The following is a 20269-nucleotide window of genomic DNA, read 5'->3' on the forward strand; positions in this document are numbered from 1 at the left end:
TCCGTCCGTCCGTCCGTATGTTTGAACGCGTCGATTTCAGAAGATATAAGAGCTAGAGACTTCAACTTTTTTTTTAAATGTCCATATATATCACGCGCATTTCGAGTTTATCACTGAAAAACGATAACGCATTCCGATACTTTTTTATCGATAAAAAACCTTATCGAAGATCACTTAAAAAATTATATGTCCTACATCTTTCAAGCTAGAGTCTCCAAATTTAAAATGTATATAAAGATGTATATTATACAATTTCGGGTTTTGTTACAATTTACCCCCTACCCTCATCTTTGTAAAAGTCGTATATCAAATACTAGAGACTTGTGCTTCGGCATACACATACATTTTAACATTATGATTACGTTCTGAAAGTTTCATTACGATCGTACGTCTATAAATTAAATTATTCAACAAATAAGTTTTCATTATATTGCCAACATTGCAGCGCAACCCAAGCGCAATCGCCTATGTATGTGTGTGTGTGTGTGTGTGTGTTTGTTTGTATGCGTGTGTGTGTGCGTGTGTTTGTTTGTATGCGTGTGTGTGCGTGTGTGTTTGCTAATTATTATTGAAATATCAGTTGCTTGTAGGGTTCAGGGGATCTCGTAGTCGAGCAGTCTCGACTAGAGCTTTCTTACTTGTTTTTAATTTTAGCGGTCAATTCTTTTTTTGTGGCAACGCCTTAAAGTCAGCTGATCTGTGGAAGCTATCAAGTATGAAAATTGGCGCGAAAATTTTTCTGCTGCTAAAAGTGCTCTAACTATTATTGTTTTCATTTTTAATATAACGATTAATATGGAAAACAAGTTCATGGTATTTGTAATGTGTAACAAAAATGATATGTTCATAAATATTTGTGTTTTTAATTGTCCAGTGTTATTGTTGATTGTATTTTTTGCAAATAATCTAACATATTAATTCTGTTCCTTGGAGTATTACTTAAAAAGTGCATATCAAAACATGCAACTAATAATGGCAAGTTACTCTCCAATATGTCTAGTTTATGGTAATAAAAACCTTTTTTGCTCCTTTTGAGAAAAAACAAGTAAGAAGACTCTAGTCGATGCTGCTCGACTAGGAGATACCCTGAACCCTCCAAGCTGATATTCTTATCATTCTGCACTTCTTTTATGCACGCACACATACATACATACACATGCATCCACCCTCACGCGCCTGTGCTCTGCTAACTGCGCAGTAAGCAGCGACTTCGCTTGGGCTGCGCTGCAGTGTGGGCAATAGTATGAGAATTTATTTGATGAATAACTTTTTTTGTAGACATGCAATCTTAATGAAATTTTCAGAGCGTAATCACATGGTCAAAATGTGTGTACATTCTAAAGCACAAGTCTCTAGTACTTGAAATACTTTTTACGAATTGGAGGCGAATGGGGCGTGGTATCCGAAATCTATTGATTAAAAAATGTTTGTATTCATTATATATATATACACAGTAAATCTGAAGACTCTATGTCTAATAGTACTCCGATGAGGCTCAAAAAACAAAATCAATTTTTCGATTATTCTCGATAAAAAAGTTATCGGATGAGTTATCGAAAAAATAAAACAAACTCGTACTGCGTATGGTATACACGAGTATGCACAAAAAATTTCAGCTCTCTAGCTCTTATATCTTCTGAGATCTCGGCGTTCATACGGACGGACGGACGGACAGACGGACAGGGCTATATCGACTCAGCTCGTCGTGCTGATCAAGAATATATATACTTTATGGGGTCTGCGATGATTCCTTCTGCCTGTTACATACTTTTACACAAAACCATTATACCCTGATTTCCCATTTTCAATGGGTTCAGGGTATAAAAATGCACCTATTGTTTGCTTTGCGTTCACCAACTGCACGCTTTTTGGTATTTGGAGCAACAACAACCGTAATGCTGATGCTGTCATAGCGTACATAGTTAAGGAAATTAATAAAGAAAGTTTAAGCAAATCAAACGTACAACGAATTAAAGCCAAATTGACAAATTTCGTTTATTATATAAAGCGTTATTTACGCCATTACAATGGAAATCTTGAACGATTTAAGTCGATTCACACAAAATGGCTTGCAAAACATATGGAAATAAAAATTGATGTGGAGGATTTAATAAAGCCATCACCATCCAAGATAGGTCGTCCAAAATTGGAATATGCAGAGGCCGGGCCTAGACTACGAAGGCAAATGGATTCACAAGTTGCCGTTGAAAATGACTGCTCTACTGCCTTACTTCTGCATGCCGTTTCAGCATCTGCGCGTAAAAGTAATGATACTAAAATGGTTGACGCACTGTAAAATGTTATGGCAGATAAAAATTTTGAAAATCACGATATGACAAAACAACCGAGGCAAGACCATATCTCTAATAATGAAGCATTAGCCTTTTTTTTATACCCTGAACCCATTGAAAATGGGAAATCTGGGTATAATGGTTTTGTTGAAATGTATGTAACAGGCTGAAGGAGGCGTAGCAGATCTTACAAATTATATATATTCTTGATCAGGGCAACGAGCTGAGTTGATTTAGGCCTGTCCGTCTGTCTGTCGATTTCAGAAGATATAAGAGCTAGAGACTTCAACTTTTTTTTAAAATGTCCCTTATTATAAGCTATGGGTTTGACGGATCGGCGGGTCAAAATTTGTATAAACAAAATTTTGATTCAGATGAGCCCGATTTCTTATATCAATCGCTATTCGTATCAACTGTAATATGGGTAAATAGAAATCCACAGTCAATTAGGTTTTGCAGGCCTTTAAAATACGCGAAAAGAAAGCTGCGAAAAAATCTTAGAAGAAAAAGAAAATTTACATATGCAAGTAGCGAAATTGGAAAAGTTCAAATGGCATCCTAAAAATATGTCTGTTGATTTTGAAGCATAGAATGATTGATGGAAAAGTCTTAAATGTAATAACTGTCACAAAATCTAATCAATCTTGTCCAATCTATGCTGTAAGTCCTAAACGCATGATCGACATCGCAAACTTTAATTCTGAAACCTTTCGACCTCAGCCTAACACCTTAAAGTACGGCGTCAGTCCATTGGATGCCTGGATTAGGTTTATGGAGTTTGTGTTGAGGGGGCTTGGCATATCAAGGGCGAAGATAAAAATAAAATATTGATAAGAAAGAAGGAAATTCGGAAACAAATATGGAAGAAAATGGGTTTGCATATTAGCGTACCGAAACAGAACGGAAGCGGTAACAGCAATGTGGAAACACAGCGAGACGAATCTTTACAAATACAAAACTCATTGCATCCATTACATCATTTTATGAGGTCATATTGAACAAACTATACTATATATTGATAGCAATATCGTGTGAGTTCGAAATCGACTCAGAAAAGTATATCCAACTGTACATAAAATATTAGTTCATGGAGCAGATATTATAGATCTGGGTATAGTTGGATGTTTAGGAGAAAATGCTTCGGAAGCAAGAAATAAACATTATAAAATGGACAGACGTTCTCATGCCAGGAAAAACTCTAGATTGAATAATATGGCTGACGTGTTTGATAGAGCTATGGATACATCTGATCCATTAATATCAAGCTACCACATAAATAAAAGACTAAAAAATTTGAAAAGAAAACCCCTCCTGATAAAAGTTATAAACCTATTGGAGATTCCAACACCAGAGTTGAGCGCATGGAATTTTTTTAATACTAATGATGATGAACAAACGGAGTCGGATGACGAAGCCGAAGGATGAGGAAGTTTTTTAACTCTAAGTTTTTATTAAAGTTTAGTTAAGTTATATTGTTAAAACATATCTTGGAAATATATTGAAAAATATATCAATTTCTTTTCTTGTTTTATTAATAATAATAATAAAAATTAAAAAAAAAGAAAAAAAAAATTAAATTTACATATACTTGAAAAGGGGCGAAAAAGAACGCGTGGTCCAATTGACGGGAAAAATCCGAAATTCTAGTAAAATATTAATAAAAAAATAAAAAAAAAAGGTTCTAAAAATTTATATCTCCCTAAAGTATAAGAGCTAGAAGTTTCAAATTTGGATAGTTAAATTTCTAGTAACCTTTTCTATCGATAACGAAAAATACCCTGAAATTTCATTCAAATTTTTCATTTAGGGTACCGTTAACACGTTCTAAGGACAGTCCAAAAAATAGGTGTCTACGCCTAGTAGGGGCAAATCGGGGAAAACTGAATTTTCTCCAGTATTGGAACTAAACTTAGCTACTGAACTGGTGATTGGATGTGAATGAGTATTCCGTAGTCGGTAACCTCCGATTTGAACGTTCTTACTTGTTTCTCTTGGATAGTTTGAGGTTGATTCCTAAAGAGAATGCCAGACGTTAAAGTCTCATAGCAATAAGACTGGCTTACTAAAACAGTCTATAAGGTTGTGAAGGTCTTGTCTCTGTGAATTTGCCCATAGGAGAAGGGTAAATATTAATACAAACGGTGATTTAGTTCGAATCGCGGTATATATAGCTAAGATGTTTGACTGTTGATGCTATTACATACTTTTAACAAAATTATTATACCCTGATTTCCCATTTTCAATGAGCTCAGGTTTAAAAAAATCTGTAAAATTACATTTTTCGACATACCATCATATCGCGGCAATGCGTTATTAAAATACAAATACAATTCACAAATGTATTTTAGTACATTTTTTTGCTTATAGTTTGAATTAAATACCAATTGTATATTAATTTATATTACATTTCTCATTTTATTAGGGGATAAACCGCATGGCTGTGCATTATGTGAAAAAAAGTTTGCATTAGCGTGCAACTTGAGAGCACACATGAAAACCCACGATGGTAAGTGAATATACAAAAATAGGACATAAATAACAAGAAAGCTCTAGTTGACTGCTCGACTACGAAATCTTCTGAACCCTTCTAAGAATTGATATTCCGAAAATTCTTTACATTTTTTCGCTTACACAAGAATGAAACATAAAAGGTGTCGAAAATATAATTTTTATAACAATTTCGATAAGGTTTTTAATCGATAACGAAAAAACGGGATGAGTTATCGATTTTTGGTGACAAAATCGATATGCGCGCTATATATACAGACATTACAAAAATTGTAGTCTCTAGCTCTATCTTTTGAGATCGACGCTTTGAAAAAAAAGGACAGACGGACGGGCCAAATCGACTGAGCTCGTTGCCTTGATCAAGAATATATACACTAAATGGGGACTGCCACGCCTCCTTCTGCCTGTTACATTTATTTAAAAAAAAAACACCGTTATACCCTGATAGTCAATCTACAAGGAAAGTTATTAAACAATTTAGTTATACATACGTGCTTGGCTATGTGTGTCTGTGAGAAAGAGTGTTTCTCGTGCGAGTACAAAGACGAAAGAAGTAATTCATATATAAAATTTTTAAAAGGGCTTAGGGGATTTCGTAGTCGAGAAGTCTCGACTAGAGCTTTCTTACATGTTGTTTTAAGCTTTATATTGATTTGCTTTAATAATTTTTGTTTTCAGGTAATCCCCAGGAGGACTGTATTAGAAGTGAGAATCCGATTATTTCTGAAATAGTTTACATAAAAAAAAAAACTTGCAACAAATGAAATAATCTGAACGAATCAACATGTGCTGGAATACAAATTTCTTTAGCATCAGTAGGTTTACGGAACAAGACGCTTCCGTAGAATACAACGATAAATAATTTGTACTCGTAGTTTTTATTTAATTTAATGAGGAACTAATTTATTTAAATTTATTATTCATTCCTTAAATTATTGCGACCAAATATTAAAAATGTTACAACTAAAAAACTCAATTTATTACTGGTTTAAACATTTTAATATTCCTCAAATAGTGCGCTCGGTAGAGAAGCATAAATTCACTGTTATAACTGTTTTTCTTAAGTTATAATTTTACGCAGCATTTTACTTAAATCTCGGATTTTACCCTTGTCAATTTTTTCACGGCTTTTTTCCGCCCTTATTAACCCTGAACCACCATTGTAATAACGGCTTGCAATGAATTTGTTACCGAGCATGGCGAATAGAAAATCAACTCAAATCTGGTCCAACGCTGACCAGGTGGAAGGTATACTCCAGCGAGTGCGACGGGACCTTTTGCTGTTTGCTGCTTTTATCGCGGGAGATGGCAGGCTGGAGGCAATGGTGGGGCGCACAATGCCTGTGGCGCGGTAAGTGGAATTTTTCAGGTAGCATTGGCAAGATCGACCAACTGCAAATGCTGGGCTTTAAAATTGCTACAGGCAGCAAGAGCTTCGCACACAGGCATACAAATACTCGTACTACATGTAGCAAGGGAGAGTGTGTGCGTGCACATTCGTCGCGAAAGCATTTTCACTATGAGCACCAACGCTTTCATACCCTTACCACAAAAAATATCGAAAACACATACACAGATTTTGTACGAGCTTGGCAAACGGTTTGATAAGTTCGGTATACTCTTCACACAGAAGGGAAGGCATGGGTTCTTGCTGCGAAGAAATTTCAATTTTCGTGAGCTGGCAGCTCAGAGCTGCTGCTTGTGCTCACATGCATACAGCACAAGTCTCTAGTACTTGAAATACGTTTTTTACGAATTGGAGGCGAATGGGGCGTGGTATCCGAAATCTATTGATTAAAAAATGTTTGTATTCATTATATATATATACACAGTAAATCTGAAGACTCTATGTCTAATAGTACTCCGATGAGGCTCAAAAAACAAAATCAATTTTTCGATTATTCTCGATAAAAAAGTTATCGGATGAGTTATCGAAAAAATAAAGCAAACTCGTACTGCGTATGGTATACACGAGTATGCACAAAAAATTTCAGCTCTCTAGCTCTTATATCTTCTGAGATCTCGGCGTTCATACGGACGGACGGACGGACAGACGGACAGGGCTATATCGACTCAGCTCGTCGTGCTGATCAAGAATATATATACTTTATGGGGTCTGCGATGATTCCTTCTGCCTGTTACATACTTTTACACAAAACCATTATACCCTGATTTCCCATTTTCAATGGGTTCAGGGTATAAAAATGCACCTATTGTTTGCTTTGCGTTCACCAACTGCACGCTTTTTGGTATTTGGAGCAACAACAACCGTAATGCTGATGCTGTCACAGCGTACATAGTTAAGGAAATTAATAAAGAAAGTTTAAGCAAATCAAACGTACAACGAATTAAAGCCAAATTGACAAATTTCGTTTATTATATAAAGCGTTATTTACGCCATTACAATAGAAATCTTGAACGATTTAAGTCGATTCACACAAAATGGCTTGCAAAACATATGGAAATAAAAATTGATGTGGAGGATTTAATAAAGCCATCACCATCCAAGATAGGTCGTCCAAAATTGAAATATGCAGAGGCCGGGCCTAGACTACGAAGGCAAATGGATTCACAAGTTGCCGTTGAAAATGACTGCTCTACTGCCTTACTTCTGCATGCCGTTTCAGCATCTGCGCGTAAAAGTAATGATACTAAAATGGTTGACGCACTGTAAAATGTTATGGCAGATAAAAATTTTGAAAATCACGATATGACAAAACAACCGAGGCAAGACCATATCTCTAATAATGAAGCATTAGCCTTTTTTTTATACCCTGAACCCATTGAAAATGGGAAATCTGGGTATAATGGTTTTGTTGAAATGTATGTAACAGGCTGAAGGAGGCGTAGCAGATCTTACAAATTATATATATTCTTGATCAGGGCAACGAGCTGAGTTGATTTAGGCCTGTCCGTCTGTCTGTCGATTTCAGAAGATATAAGAGCTAGAGACTTCAACTTTTTTTTAAAATGTCCCTTATTATAAGCTATGGGTTTGACGGATCGGCGGGTCAAAATTTGTATAAACAAAATTTTGATTCAGATGAGCCCGATTTCTTATATCAATCGCTATTCGTATCAACTGTAATATGGGTAAATAGAAATCCACAGTCAATTAGGTTTTGCAGGCCTTTAAAATACGCGAAAAGAAAGCTGCGAAAAAATCTTAGAAGAAAAAGAAAATTTACATATGCAAGTAGCGAAATTGGAAAAGTTCAAATGGCATCCTAAAAATATGTCTGTTGATTTTGAAGCATAGAATGATTGATGGAAAAGTCTTAAATGTAATAACTGTCACAAAATCTAATCAATCTTGTCCAATCTATGCTGTAAGTCCTAAACGCATGATCGACATCGCAAACTTTAATTCTGAAACCTTTCGACCTCAGCCTAACACCTTAAAGTACGGCGTCAGTCCATTGGATGCCTGGATTAGGTTTATGGAGTTTGTGTTGAGGGGGCTTGGCATATCAAGGGCGAAGATAAAAATAAAATATTGATAAGAAAGAAGGAAATTCGGAAACAAATATGGAAGAAAATGGGTTTGCATATTAGCGTACCGAAACAGAACGGAAGCGGTAACAGCAATGTGGAAACACAGCGAGACGAATCTTTACAAATACAAAACTCATTGCATCCATTACATCATTTTATGAGGTCATATTGAACAAACTATACTATATATTGATAGCAATATCGTGTGAGTTCGAAATCGACTCAGAAAAGTATATCCAACTGTACATAAAATATTAGTTCATGGAGCAGATATTATAGATCTGGGTATAGTTGGATGTTTAGGAGAGAATGCTTCGGAAGCAAGAAATAAACATTATAAAATGGACAGACGTTCTCATGCCAGGAAAAACTCTAGATTGAATAATATGGCTGACGTGTTTGATAGAGCTATGGATACATCTGATCCATTAATATCAAGCTACCACATAAATAAAAGACTAAAAAATTTGAAAAGAAAACCCCTCCTGATAAAAGCTATAAACCTATTGGAGATTCCAACACCAGAGTTGAGCGCATGGAATTTTTTTAATACTAATGATGATGAACAAACGGAGTCGGATGACGAAGCCGAAGGATGAGGAAGTTTTTTAACTCTAAGTTTTTATTAAAGTTTAGTTAAGTTATATTGTTAAAACATATCTTGGAAATATATTGAAAAATATATCAATTTCTTTTCTTGTTTTATTAATAATAATAATAAAAATTTAAAAAAAGAAAAAAAAAATTAAATTTACATATACTTGAAAAGGGGCGAAAAAGAACGCGTGGTCCAATTGACGGGAAAAATCCGAAATTCTAGTAAAATATTAATAAAAAAATAAAAAAAAAAAGGTTCTAAAAATTTATATCTCCCTAAAGTATAAGAGCTAGAAGTTTCAAATTTGGATAGTTAAATTACTAGTAACCTTTTCTATCGATAACGAAAAATACCCTGAAATTTCATTCAAATTTTTCATTTAGGGTACCGTTAACACGTTCTAAGGACAGTCCAAAAAATAGGTGTCTACGCCTAGTAGGGGCAAATCGGGGAAAACTGAATTTTCTCCAGTATTGGAACTAAACTTAGCTACTGAACTGGTGATTGGATGTGAATGAGTATTCCGTAGTCGGTAACCTCCGATTTGAACGTTCTTACTTGTTTCTCTTGGATAGTTTGAGGTTGATTCCTAAAGAGAATGCCAGACGTTAAAGTCTCATAGCAATAAGACTGGCTTACTAAAACAGTCTATAAGGTTGTGAAGGTCTTGTCTCTGTGAATTTGCCCATAGGAGAAGGGTAAATATTAATTCAAACGGTGATTTAGTTCGAATCGCGGTATATATAGCTAAGATGTTTGACTGTTGATGCTATTACATACTTTTAACAAAATTATTATACCCTGATTTCCCATTTTCAATGAGCTCAGGTTTAAAAAAATCTGTAAAATTACATTTTTCGACATACCATCATATCGCGGCAATGCGTTATTAAAATACAAATACAATTCACAAATGTATTTTAGTACATTTTTTTGCTTATAGTTTGAATTAAATACCAATTGTATATTAATTTATATTACATTTCTCATTTTATTAGGGGATAAACCGCATGGCTGTGCATTATGTGAAAAAAAGTTTGCATTAGCGTGCAACTTGAGAGCACACATGAAAACCCACGATGGTAAGTGAATATACAAAAATAGGACATAAATAACAAGAAAGCTCTAGTTGACTGCTCGACTACGAAATCTTCTGAACCCTTCTAAGAATTGATATTCCGAAAATTCTTTACATTTTTTCGCTTACACAAGAATGAAACATAAAAGGTGTCGAAAATATAATTTTTATAACAATTTCGATAAGGTTTTTAATCGATAACGAAAAAACGGGATGAGTTATCGATTTTTGGTGACAAAATCGATATGCGCGCTATATATACAGACATTACAAAAATTGTAGTCTCTAGCTCTATCTTTTGAGATCGACGCTTTGAAAAAAAACGGACAGACGGACGGGCCAAATCGACTGAGCTCGTTGCCTTGATCAAGAATATATACACTAAATGGGGACTGCCACGCCTCCTTCTGCCTGTTACATTTAATTAAAAAAAAAACACCGTTATACCCTGATAGTCAATCTACAAGGAAAGTTATTAAACAATTTAATTATACATACGTGCTTGGCTATGTGTGTCTGTGAGAAAGAGTGTTTCTCGTGCGAGTACAAAGACGAAAGAAGTAATTCATATATAAAATTTTTAAAAGGGCTTAGGGGATTTCGTAGTCGAGAAGTCTCGACTAGAGCTTTCTTACATGTTGTTTTAAGCTTTATATTGATTTGCTTTAATAATTTTTGTTTTCAGGTAATCCCCAGGAGGACTGTATTAGAAGTGAGAATCCGATTATTTCTGAAATAGTTTACATAAAAAAAAAAACTTGCAACAAATGAAATAATCTGAACGAATCAACATGTGCTGGAATACAAATTTCTTTAGCATCAGTAGGTTTACGGAACAAGACGCTTCCGTAGAATACAACGATAAATAATTTGTACTCGTAGTTTTTATTTAATTTAATGAGGAACTAATTTATTTAAATTTATTATTCATTCCTTAAATTATTGCGACCAAATATTAAAAATGTTACAACTAAAAAACTCAATTTATTACTGGTTTAAACATTTTAATATTCCTCAAATAGTGCGCTCGGTAGAGAAGCATAAATTCACTGTTATAACTGTTTTTCTTAAGTTATAATTTTACGCAGCATTTTACTTAAATCTCGGATTTTACCCTTGTCAATTTTTTCACGGCTTTTTTCCGCCCTTATTAACCCTGAACCACCATTGTAATAACGGCTTGCAATGAATTTGTTACCGAGCATGGCGAATAGAAAATCAACTCAAATCTGGTCCAACGCTGACCAGGTGGAAGGTATACTCCAGCGAGTGCGACGGGACCTTTTGCTGTTTGCTGCTTTTATCGCGGGAGATGGCAGGCTGGAGGCAATGGTGGGGCGCACAATGCCTGTGGCGCGGTAAGTGGAATTTTTCAGGTAGCATTGGCAAGATCGACCAACTGCAAATGCTGGGCTTTAAAATTGCTACAGGCAGCAAGAGCTTCGCACACAGGCATACAAATACTCGTACTACATGTAGCAAGGGAGAGTGTGTGCGTGCACATTCGTCGCGAAAGCATTTTCACTATGAGCACCAACGCTTTCATACCCTTACCACAAAAAATATCGAAAACACATACACAGATTTTGTACGAGCTTGGCAAACGGTTTGATAAGTTCGGTATACTCTTCACACAGAAGGGAAGGCATGGGTTCTTGCTGCGAAGAAATTTCAATTTTCGTGAGCTGGCAGCTCAGAGCTGCTGCTTGTGCTCACATGCATACACACATATACACATTTGAGAGAGCAAAGAGCATCGAGAGAGAGAGCAAGGGAAACTTTTAGCATAGAGGGATCTCTTGTTCAACCATCGACCATCACGGTCGAGCACATGAAGCGAAATGGTTGTGCTCTCATATATTTTTGTGGTCCGACCCCTAAAAGTGATGAGCCGAGCAAATACGAAGTTGAATGGGAGATTACTCTCGAAAATAAGTGTGCAAAACACTTTACACTACGTGTCCGGCCTATGTGTTCTCTGGTTAGTGCTCTAGCTTTAAAGATGTAGGAGATATAATTTTTCAACTGACTTTCGATAAGGTTTTTTATCGATAAAAAAATGTCGGATTGAGTTATCGTTGAACCCATTACCCTGAACCCATTGAAAATGGGAAATCAGGGTATAATGGTTTTGTGTAAAAGTATGTAACAGGCAGAAGGAATCATCGCAGACCCCACAAAGTATATATATTCTTAATCAGCACGATGAGCTGAGTCGATATAGCCCTGTCCGTCTGTCCGTCCGTCCGTCCGTCCGACTGTCCGTATGAACGCCGAGATCTCAGAAGATATAAGAGCTAGAGAGCTGAAATTTTTTGTGCATACTCGTGTATACCATACGCAGTACGAGTTTTGCTTTATTTTTTCGATAACTCATCCGATAACTTTTTTATCGAGAATAATCGAAAAATTGATTTTGTTTTTTGAGCCTCATTGGAATACTATTAGACATAGAGACTTCAGATTTACTGTGTATATATATATGATGAATACATACATTTTGTAATCAACAGATTTTGGATACCACGCCCCTTTCGCCCCCAATTGGCAAAAAACGTATTTCAAGTACTAGAGACTTGTGCTTTAGAATGTACACACATTTTGACCATATGATTACGCTCTGAAAATTTTATTAAGATTGCATGTCTACAAAAAAAGTTATTCATCAAATAAATTCTCATACTATTGCCCACACTGCAGCGCAGCCTAAGCGCAGTCGCTGCTTACTGCGCAGTTAGCAGAGCGCGGGCGCGTGAGGGTGGATGCATGTGTATGTATGTGTGCGTGCATAAAAGAAGTGCAGAATGATAAGAATATCAGCTTGGAGGGTTCAGGGTATCTCCTAGTCGAGCAGTCTCGACTAGAGTCTTCTTACTTGTTTAGTGATAAGCTCGATATGCGCGAATTACCAGTCCAGTCCTGTGAGTCTCTGGCTTCCTGGGTTGTCCCGAGTGTGAACATGGTTTGTAAGGGTTTTGTTATATTTTTAAGTAGATTTGACTTTACACTTGTACTGTGAGGAAAAAACACTTGAATAAAACACGACCGTTCTTTCTGTGAGTTCGCTTCCAAGTTAAGTGTGGTTTATTCAATCTTGCTTTATATATGCCTACGCAGAGGCTATGTATAGTAATGTACATTATGTATGAATTGAAGGGCTATGTAATGTGGGACCGCTGATTCGGTTTATTGCCGGATGTCGAGTCCCAGATTCAGAAATTGTTTACATCAAGTCTTTAGTTCGATTTCTGTTGCATCGGCTAAATATTGTCAAGTGCTGTAAGTGGAGCGGTCAACAATGTAAGAGTTCGATGACATTGTTGGTTAAGTCAGAATAGTACGAGCGGGTTTCGGAGGGGGCGATGTAGAGCCGTTGGCGATAACTCCTCCCCCCTTAACTTGGAACGAAGGCCATAACGACGGCATTTCCAAGATCGTTGTGGCTGGAGTGACAATTGGGTCCTGGATGGAGGGCGAATACATAATGGTTTTATGTTTATACGTTAATGTTGCAGCTATTGCTAATCCGATGATAAGTATGTAGACGGTTGTCAGATGTGTGTTAGCTTGATTTTTTATTTGAAGAAATATCTGGTCGTTTTGTAGGTCGTATAGATGTAGGTTGTGCAAGCTCAAGTTTTTTGTAGAAGTATTTATTGTCAAGTTGCTGATCTGTGGTAAGTTTATTTCAAGTTTATCTTTGACGGTGGTGGCGGCATCTACATACTTGATGCCATCCACAGTTATTGGACAGTTATCATAGTAGATGATCATGGAACCATCAAGAGTTTTATCTGGTATGCAAGTTGAAGTGAGGTTTATGTTCTTTGCATTAAATATTAGCAGCAGTCCTTTTATTGGTGTGAAGATTTGTTGTAGATGGCCAACGTCGACGATGTTGCGAGTTGCCATGCTATTGTTGAGTAGATTTGATAGGCAGAGCGGATTCAGCGGTACAGTAGGGGTCTCACATACATATACTTTGCCCAACTTAATACAAGGTGAATTTATTTCTTTAATTGTTAGCTCATTTCTAATAATGTGTTTTGGTAGTGTAACAAATTTCGTGTTATTAATTGGTAGGGCTATTGATTGGTCATATTCATAATGTTCTTTTGACAGTATAGGAATTTTTATCTTAAAAATAAGTGTTTTATTTTCTGTTACTGATTCTAGAGACAGAACATTGTACATTTCGTGATCTAAGTCTATTGTCACATTTTGTTGTTGAAGGATATATTTTATTTTTATAATTTCTTCTGTATTCAAGATATACTTAGGGATTATGTTTAATTTCGTGAACAATTTTATTCTGATAGTTATTAATAAAATCGCTATTCGTTGCGAGTTCTTTATTTATATGATCCGTGATATTCTTGAATCTAATAAATGTTTCTTTTTGAAATGACTGTGTAAGTTCGATGTTCTTGTGAAGGTCTATTAGTTTTTTATTTATATTTGTTTCGTCTTCAGCGTCCAAATTCCCGGTAACGAATTTCACTACACTACCTAGTCCGTTAATTAAACCTCTCTTAGACCTGTTGCTGTTAGGGAGTAAGGTATCTAGTCTATCGAAAACTTGTGTTATTTTTTTATGAAGTATGTCTTTTAGTTCGGAAACTTCTAAGTCATCGGGTAATGTTTTTATTACGTCTGTTATTTTGTTTGCATTTATTACATAGTCGTTTAAGTTTATTACGTGGTTTATTATTTTGAATGAATTCACTACCCTAGCTACCCCTATGTTAACTTTAACAAAAGGTTGGTCCTCGTCCAAACTGTTGATTACTAGGCGTTGTGAAACGCCTACAGACAACCTGTAAGTATTCAATTTATTGTAGGGTTAGTTACTGGTGGCAGGCTATGTGTTCGTGTGTCGCTTAAATTCTTTGTTATTTTCCTTATTTTCTGTTTATGTAGTTTTTTTCTTTTAGCTGTTCTGATTGTTTTACCGTTGTCCAGTATTATTTTATGTTTGCTGAATCTAGGTGTAAGTTTGTTTCTTCTATTTTCCTTACTAAATACTATATTGCCCGATGGTATAGAGGGAGGTTCTATCCTTGTCTCGTTCAATTTCTCGGTCCGTTTTGAGGTCTGTTGGTTGAGAAGTGCCTTGATAGCCGGGTATAATGTGTTTTGATACTGATTTAATTTTGTTAGATAATCGTGTTCGTTACTAAATTGGATAGTCTTGTCAAAAATATGTGTCCGTCCACTGAATAGTTCATAAAGAGTAAGATTAGTGCTTGAGTGAATGGCATTATTATAAGTTATGATAGTTTCGATTATTCGATTATTTCGTCGTGGTCTAATGTAAGTTTTAGTTCTTTTCTCTTATTGCTTGTTGCTGCTAGATTGTTGGAAGGAAGTAATGTGAAGCTCAATATTATATTGATCTATAAAGTCCTTAAACATTGCTCCTGAAAATTCGGCCCCCTGGTCAAGTATGATTTTCTTAGGTAATCCGAATTGCTTTATGAAAGTTTTAAGAGCTTTTACCACACTAATACAGTTCCTATTGGTCAGTTGGGTAGTTGTAGTTATTGTTTATAGTATAAATGTCGGTTTGGATAATATCTAACGGACCGTTCGGTATTTCTGGTAAAACAAAGGGTGGTTTCTGTGGTTGTCTGTCATACTTAAGTGTGAGACATATTTCGTATTCTCGAATAACCTGTGAGATTTTGTCCTTTAACAAAGTGTTCGTAAGTTTCATCAATTCCCCTGTGATTGTTATTAATGTGGTAAGTTTTGATTAGATTTGTAATCTCCTCTGGGTCCATGGGTTCCGATAAGAAGAGTAAACATCTAACTACTTTATAAATATTAGAGTCTGTAAAGTATTTCAGATAAGCTTTTTCTATTACTTCAAAGATTTCGTCTGGGGCATGAATTGCTAGGGTTTTGTTAGGTTTTAGCAAGGTCTTCAGGACATTGCTAGCCAATTCTAGTGTGAAATTTGCTTCCGATATGCATGTGCGTATTTTATGAGTAAACGTGGTAATTTTAGTAATGGAATTCGTTGAATCTATCTTAAAAACAGCTTGGATAGAGAAATAGTTTAGCGTTTAAGTTTTGGGACTCTTTTTTATATACTATGTCGTAGTCATATTCGGACAGCGTTAGTTTCCAGCGAAGAAGTTTTGGATTCTGGCCTTTGAAATTACCAAGCCACAGCAAAGGTTTGTGATCCGTGACTATCCTAAACTTGTTCCCATATAAGTATGGGCGGAAATATTTCACAGCCCAAATTATAGCCAACATTTCTTTCTCTATGGTTGAGTAACGGGTTTCAGTGTTTGTTAGGGTTTTGCTTGCGAAACAGATAGGTTTATCGGAACTGTCTGGGCCCTGTGACAGTACTGCGCCTATAGCAAAATTGCTAGCATCAGTTGTGAGAGTAAAAGGTTTTATGAAGTCAGGGTATTGTAGTATAGGGTCATTGGTAAGGAGTGTCTTACACATGTCGAAGGCTTGTTTGAATTCCAAATCTATTATAATAGATTTACCTCCTTTTAGTTGTTTTGTTATAGGTTTTGTGATTCTGGCAAAATCTCGGATGAATTTTCTATAATAGCCGATTAATCCCAAGAATGATTTTATTTGTTTCGTATTTTAAGGGTAAGGGAATTCCTTAATTGCTTTTATTTTATCGGGATTTGGCGTAATGCCCTCTTGTGTAACTATATGTCCCAAGAAGTCGATTTCCTTTCTGAGCAAATTTGATTTAGCTACATTTATTTTTAAATTTGCCTCTTTTAATTTTTGAAAAACGGAAGTCCAGTCTGTTGAATGTTCTTGTAGGGAAGCGGAGAAAACGATAATGTCGTCTAGGTAGACAAGGCAAATTTTTCCTATTAATTCTCCTAACACATTATCCATTACTCTTTGAAATGTAGCGGGTGCATTTTTCACTCCGAAAGGCATTCTTGTAAATTCGTAATGCCCACCTTCGACCGAAAATGCTGTCTTAGGCATATCCTTAGGGTGCATTTCTATTTGATGAAATCTACTTGCCAGATCTAGGGTAGAGAAGTATTTTGCCCTACCAATATTATCTAAGAGGTCATTTATGTTTGGTATAGGATATCTGTCAGCGACGGTTTTGTCATTTAGTTTTCTAAAATCGATTACAAGTCTCCATTTCTTCTCGTTGGACGAGTCGGTCTTTTTTGGCACTACCCATACGGGTGCTCCCCAAGGAAAAAACTATTCCTGATGATGTTTTGTTCTAACATTTTTGCAATTTTCTTGCGAACCTCTTCCTTGTGTATATATGGGTATCTCTATGTTTTAACATGAATTGGTATGTTGTCTGTAGTTGGGATTTGGTGTTTAACTATATTAGTAAAAGTCAATGCTGAACTATCATCATAGAAAAGGTTATGGAATTTTTTGCAAATTTTAAGCAAAATATCTTTTTTCTCTTTGTTTAAATGATTGGTTTGAATAAGGTCATGTAGGCGTGAGCCCCTCATGGTTGGTCTGGGCTTAGAGTAATGTTCTGGAGTTGGTCGTATGCTTCCTCGTTGTAGGGAGTTACTTCTAAGAGTTGGTCTAGGTTTGCGATTCTTCAGAGGTATTTATAATTTCAACGGGACTGAAGCCATCTGTGGCAGTGTACAATCCTCCAGAAATGGAGAGATTGGAGTCAATGATGAAAAGGTTACAGAGAAAATCTCCTTCATTAATGTTAACTGGAAGGTTGATTCTGTTTCTGGTCTGTGGAAGTATTAAGAGGGAGTCTGACGTACGATTAATTTCTGTATATATGTCTAAGGAAGCGAAAGATGTTTCGAGTTTGAAATTTTCTATATTTAGCCTTGTGTTTTGTTAGGAAATCCATTCCCAATAATCCATTAAAAATTGGGTGAAATTTGAAAAGTAAGATGTTTAATTGTCCTGTCTCTTGGCAAGATAATCTTGTTTTTTATTGTATAACTATGCAAGACTGTTGTTATAATGACGTTATCGTCTAAGTTTGAAATGCTGTTATTGTCCGCTAGGCTTGGGTCCAAGAATGAGAAGGTTGACCCAGTATCTATCATAAATTTTAAAGGTTTATAGGTATCGAAAATATTGAGAAGTACATATGGAAGTGTTTTCCCATGGTTTTTCCTATGGTGGTAGATTCAGGAGTTTTCTCCGGTAGGGTTTGAATTTCCCTAATGATCATAGGCTCAGTCTTCTTGCAAGCGTAGACTCGGCTTAAATTTTCTTTAATATTGTCCCATTCGAGTCGAGTACCTAGGTTGCTTAATGCCATGTCTGCTTTGCCCCTAATCTTATTACGAATTGTTCGCAGTAAGAGTTGCCCATATGGCGTTTGGTCGGTACCACGAATTAGCATTATTATCTCTTCTACACTAAGTATGAACCTGTCAAGGGTTTCGAAGTCCCCATCAAATGTAGGTAATTGCTTGACGAAAGCCAAAATGTCAGTTGGGCTAAGTGTCAAACTAAGGGAAGTGTTTAAAGAAGAACTGGCGGTCTCACCAATGGGTACTCCGCCACCAGCGGGGCTATTATTCCTAGATGGATAAAAAATATGTCTGTCATGTTCACGTTGCGTAAAATTTCGTTTTCTCTTTTTTCAGGCAGGCTGGTGCTACTTCTAAGACCTAATCTATAATCTATACTATGCTACTTTTAATATTTTTGTACATCTGCAGTGAAACCTATTATTCGTAAAAAAAAAATTTTTGTTCTGTGTAGTATTTTTACATAGAATAGTTTTTCTTTATGGCAACTACGTATTTTCTGTAGTGTAAATCTTTGTATATATATATATATATAATTAATAATTGTGTAATTTAATGTGGATAAATTTATGAATGGTGGGGCTTAATTTATTTTGTATGTTTAAACATTGATATTTTTCTTTTGTGTGTAATATAATTATAATTGTGTATATGTATAGTACGATATAGAAAAAAAATATAAAAGTGTTTGTGTGTTGTGTTTTTTTAGATTTACAAGGTGTCTTGTTCTTCTATGTTGTATCACTAACCAGAGAACACATAGACTAGACAACTAGTGGAAAGCTTTTTGCACGCTTTTTCTTGGACTTTAGCACCCCAGACTGCTTTGAATTCGCTCGGCGAATTACTTTTAGGCTCGAGCAACGAAAATATACGAAAGCACAATCATTTCGCTTCACGCGCTCGACCGAGATGGTCAAATGTTGAACAAAAGATCCTTCTATGGTCAATCTTTCCCTTGCTCTCTCTCTCTCGATGCTCTATGCTCTCTCAAATGTGTATATGTGTGTATGCATGTGAGCACAAGCAGCAGCTCTGAGCTGCCAGCTCACGAAAATTGAAATTTCTTCGCAGCAAGAACCCATGCCTTCCCTTCTGTGTGAAGAGTATACCGAACTTATCAAACCGTTTGCCAAGCTCGTACAAAATCTGTATATGTGTTTTCGATATTACTTGTGGGAAGGGTATGAAAGCGTTGGTGCTCATACTGAAAATGCTTTCGCGACGAGCGTGCACACACACAGTCTCCGTTACTATATGTATTATGAGCATTTGTGTGCCTGTGTGCGTAGCTCTTGCTGCCTGTAGCGATTTCAGAGCCCCGAATTCGCATTTGGTAGATCTTGTGAACTACTCACGCATGCATACATACATATGTTTGATTGTGTGTACGCAGAAGCCGCGATGCTCACAAATGATGGGGTGATCATTGTAGAAGCCTTTGACTGCCTTTGTGCCTTTATATGTGCGTGTGTGTATGTGCATGTGTGTAAGCATGGGACATGAGCATTGGCGTGTGCCTACCTCAACTTAAAATTGTGCGAACGATTTTGGGTTTTGAATTGAAGAGGCGCGCTTATATATCAGTAGCTGACTGACTACACTGACGAGTGCACTTGCATTTTTTACACTTTTTTTTACTTGCATGCACCTGTAAATTTATGTACATACAAATATGCAAGGGATCGATTATCGCATCCCATTTCGCCCACTGATCAGATACTACATTTTTTAAAAATGCATTCTGATAGGCTAACTCACGATCATTTAAATCAGGTGCTTAAATACATACATATGTATGTATATACCGCGAGTAACTTGGCTGTCCCTATACCACACACATATACATACATACATACATACATACATACACATGTGCGTGAGTTACTCTTCGGTCACAGTGCCACAAAGTATTGGGATGTGACAAGTGACAAGTGTGTTCTCTGGTTAGTGATGCTACATATGCGTGCAGACTTATGTACATACATATACATGCATAAATGCGTACATACATATATGAGGGCTATTTAAGAAGAAA

At 36.1% G+C, this 20269-nt stretch overlaps 1 protein-coding gene and 2 long non-coding RNA genes across 3 annotated transcripts in view; all 3 read left to right on the top strand.

The window, feature by feature from the left end:
• Positions 1–5731, top strand: part of LOC115562874 (uncharacterized) — a 32835-nt gene extending 27104 nt beyond the window's left edge. The window contains exons 7-8 of the mRNA XM_089257678.1: positions 4714–4797; positions 5478–5731. Of these exons, the coding sequence (XP_089113804.1) occupies positions 4714–4797; positions 5478–5563 (170 nt within the window). The 3' untranslated portion in view covers positions 5564–5731. The remainder of the gene's footprint in view (positions 1–4713; positions 4798–5477) is intronic.
• The window catches only part of LOC149091999 (uncharacterized), a 133602-nt gene that overhangs the window by 45927 nt on the left and 67406 nt on the right, over positions 1–20269 (top strand). The gene's annotated exons all lie outside the window — the stretch shown is intronic.
• Positions 9793–10933, top strand: LOC149092000 (uncharacterized). Its single transcript, XR_016196357.1, has 2 exons — positions 9793–9974; positions 10656–10933. It is a non-coding gene; the product is annotated as an uncharacterized LOC149092000 (long non-coding RNA).

The sequence above is a fragment of the Drosophila navojoa genome, chromosome 3, assembly GCF_054131105.1.
Source record: "Drosophila navojoa isolate 15081-1374.11 chromosome 3, UAZ_NAV_1.0, whole genome shotgun sequence".
Taxonomy (NCBI): domain Eukaryota; kingdom Metazoa; phylum Arthropoda; class Insecta; order Diptera; family Drosophilidae; genus Drosophila; species Drosophila navojoa.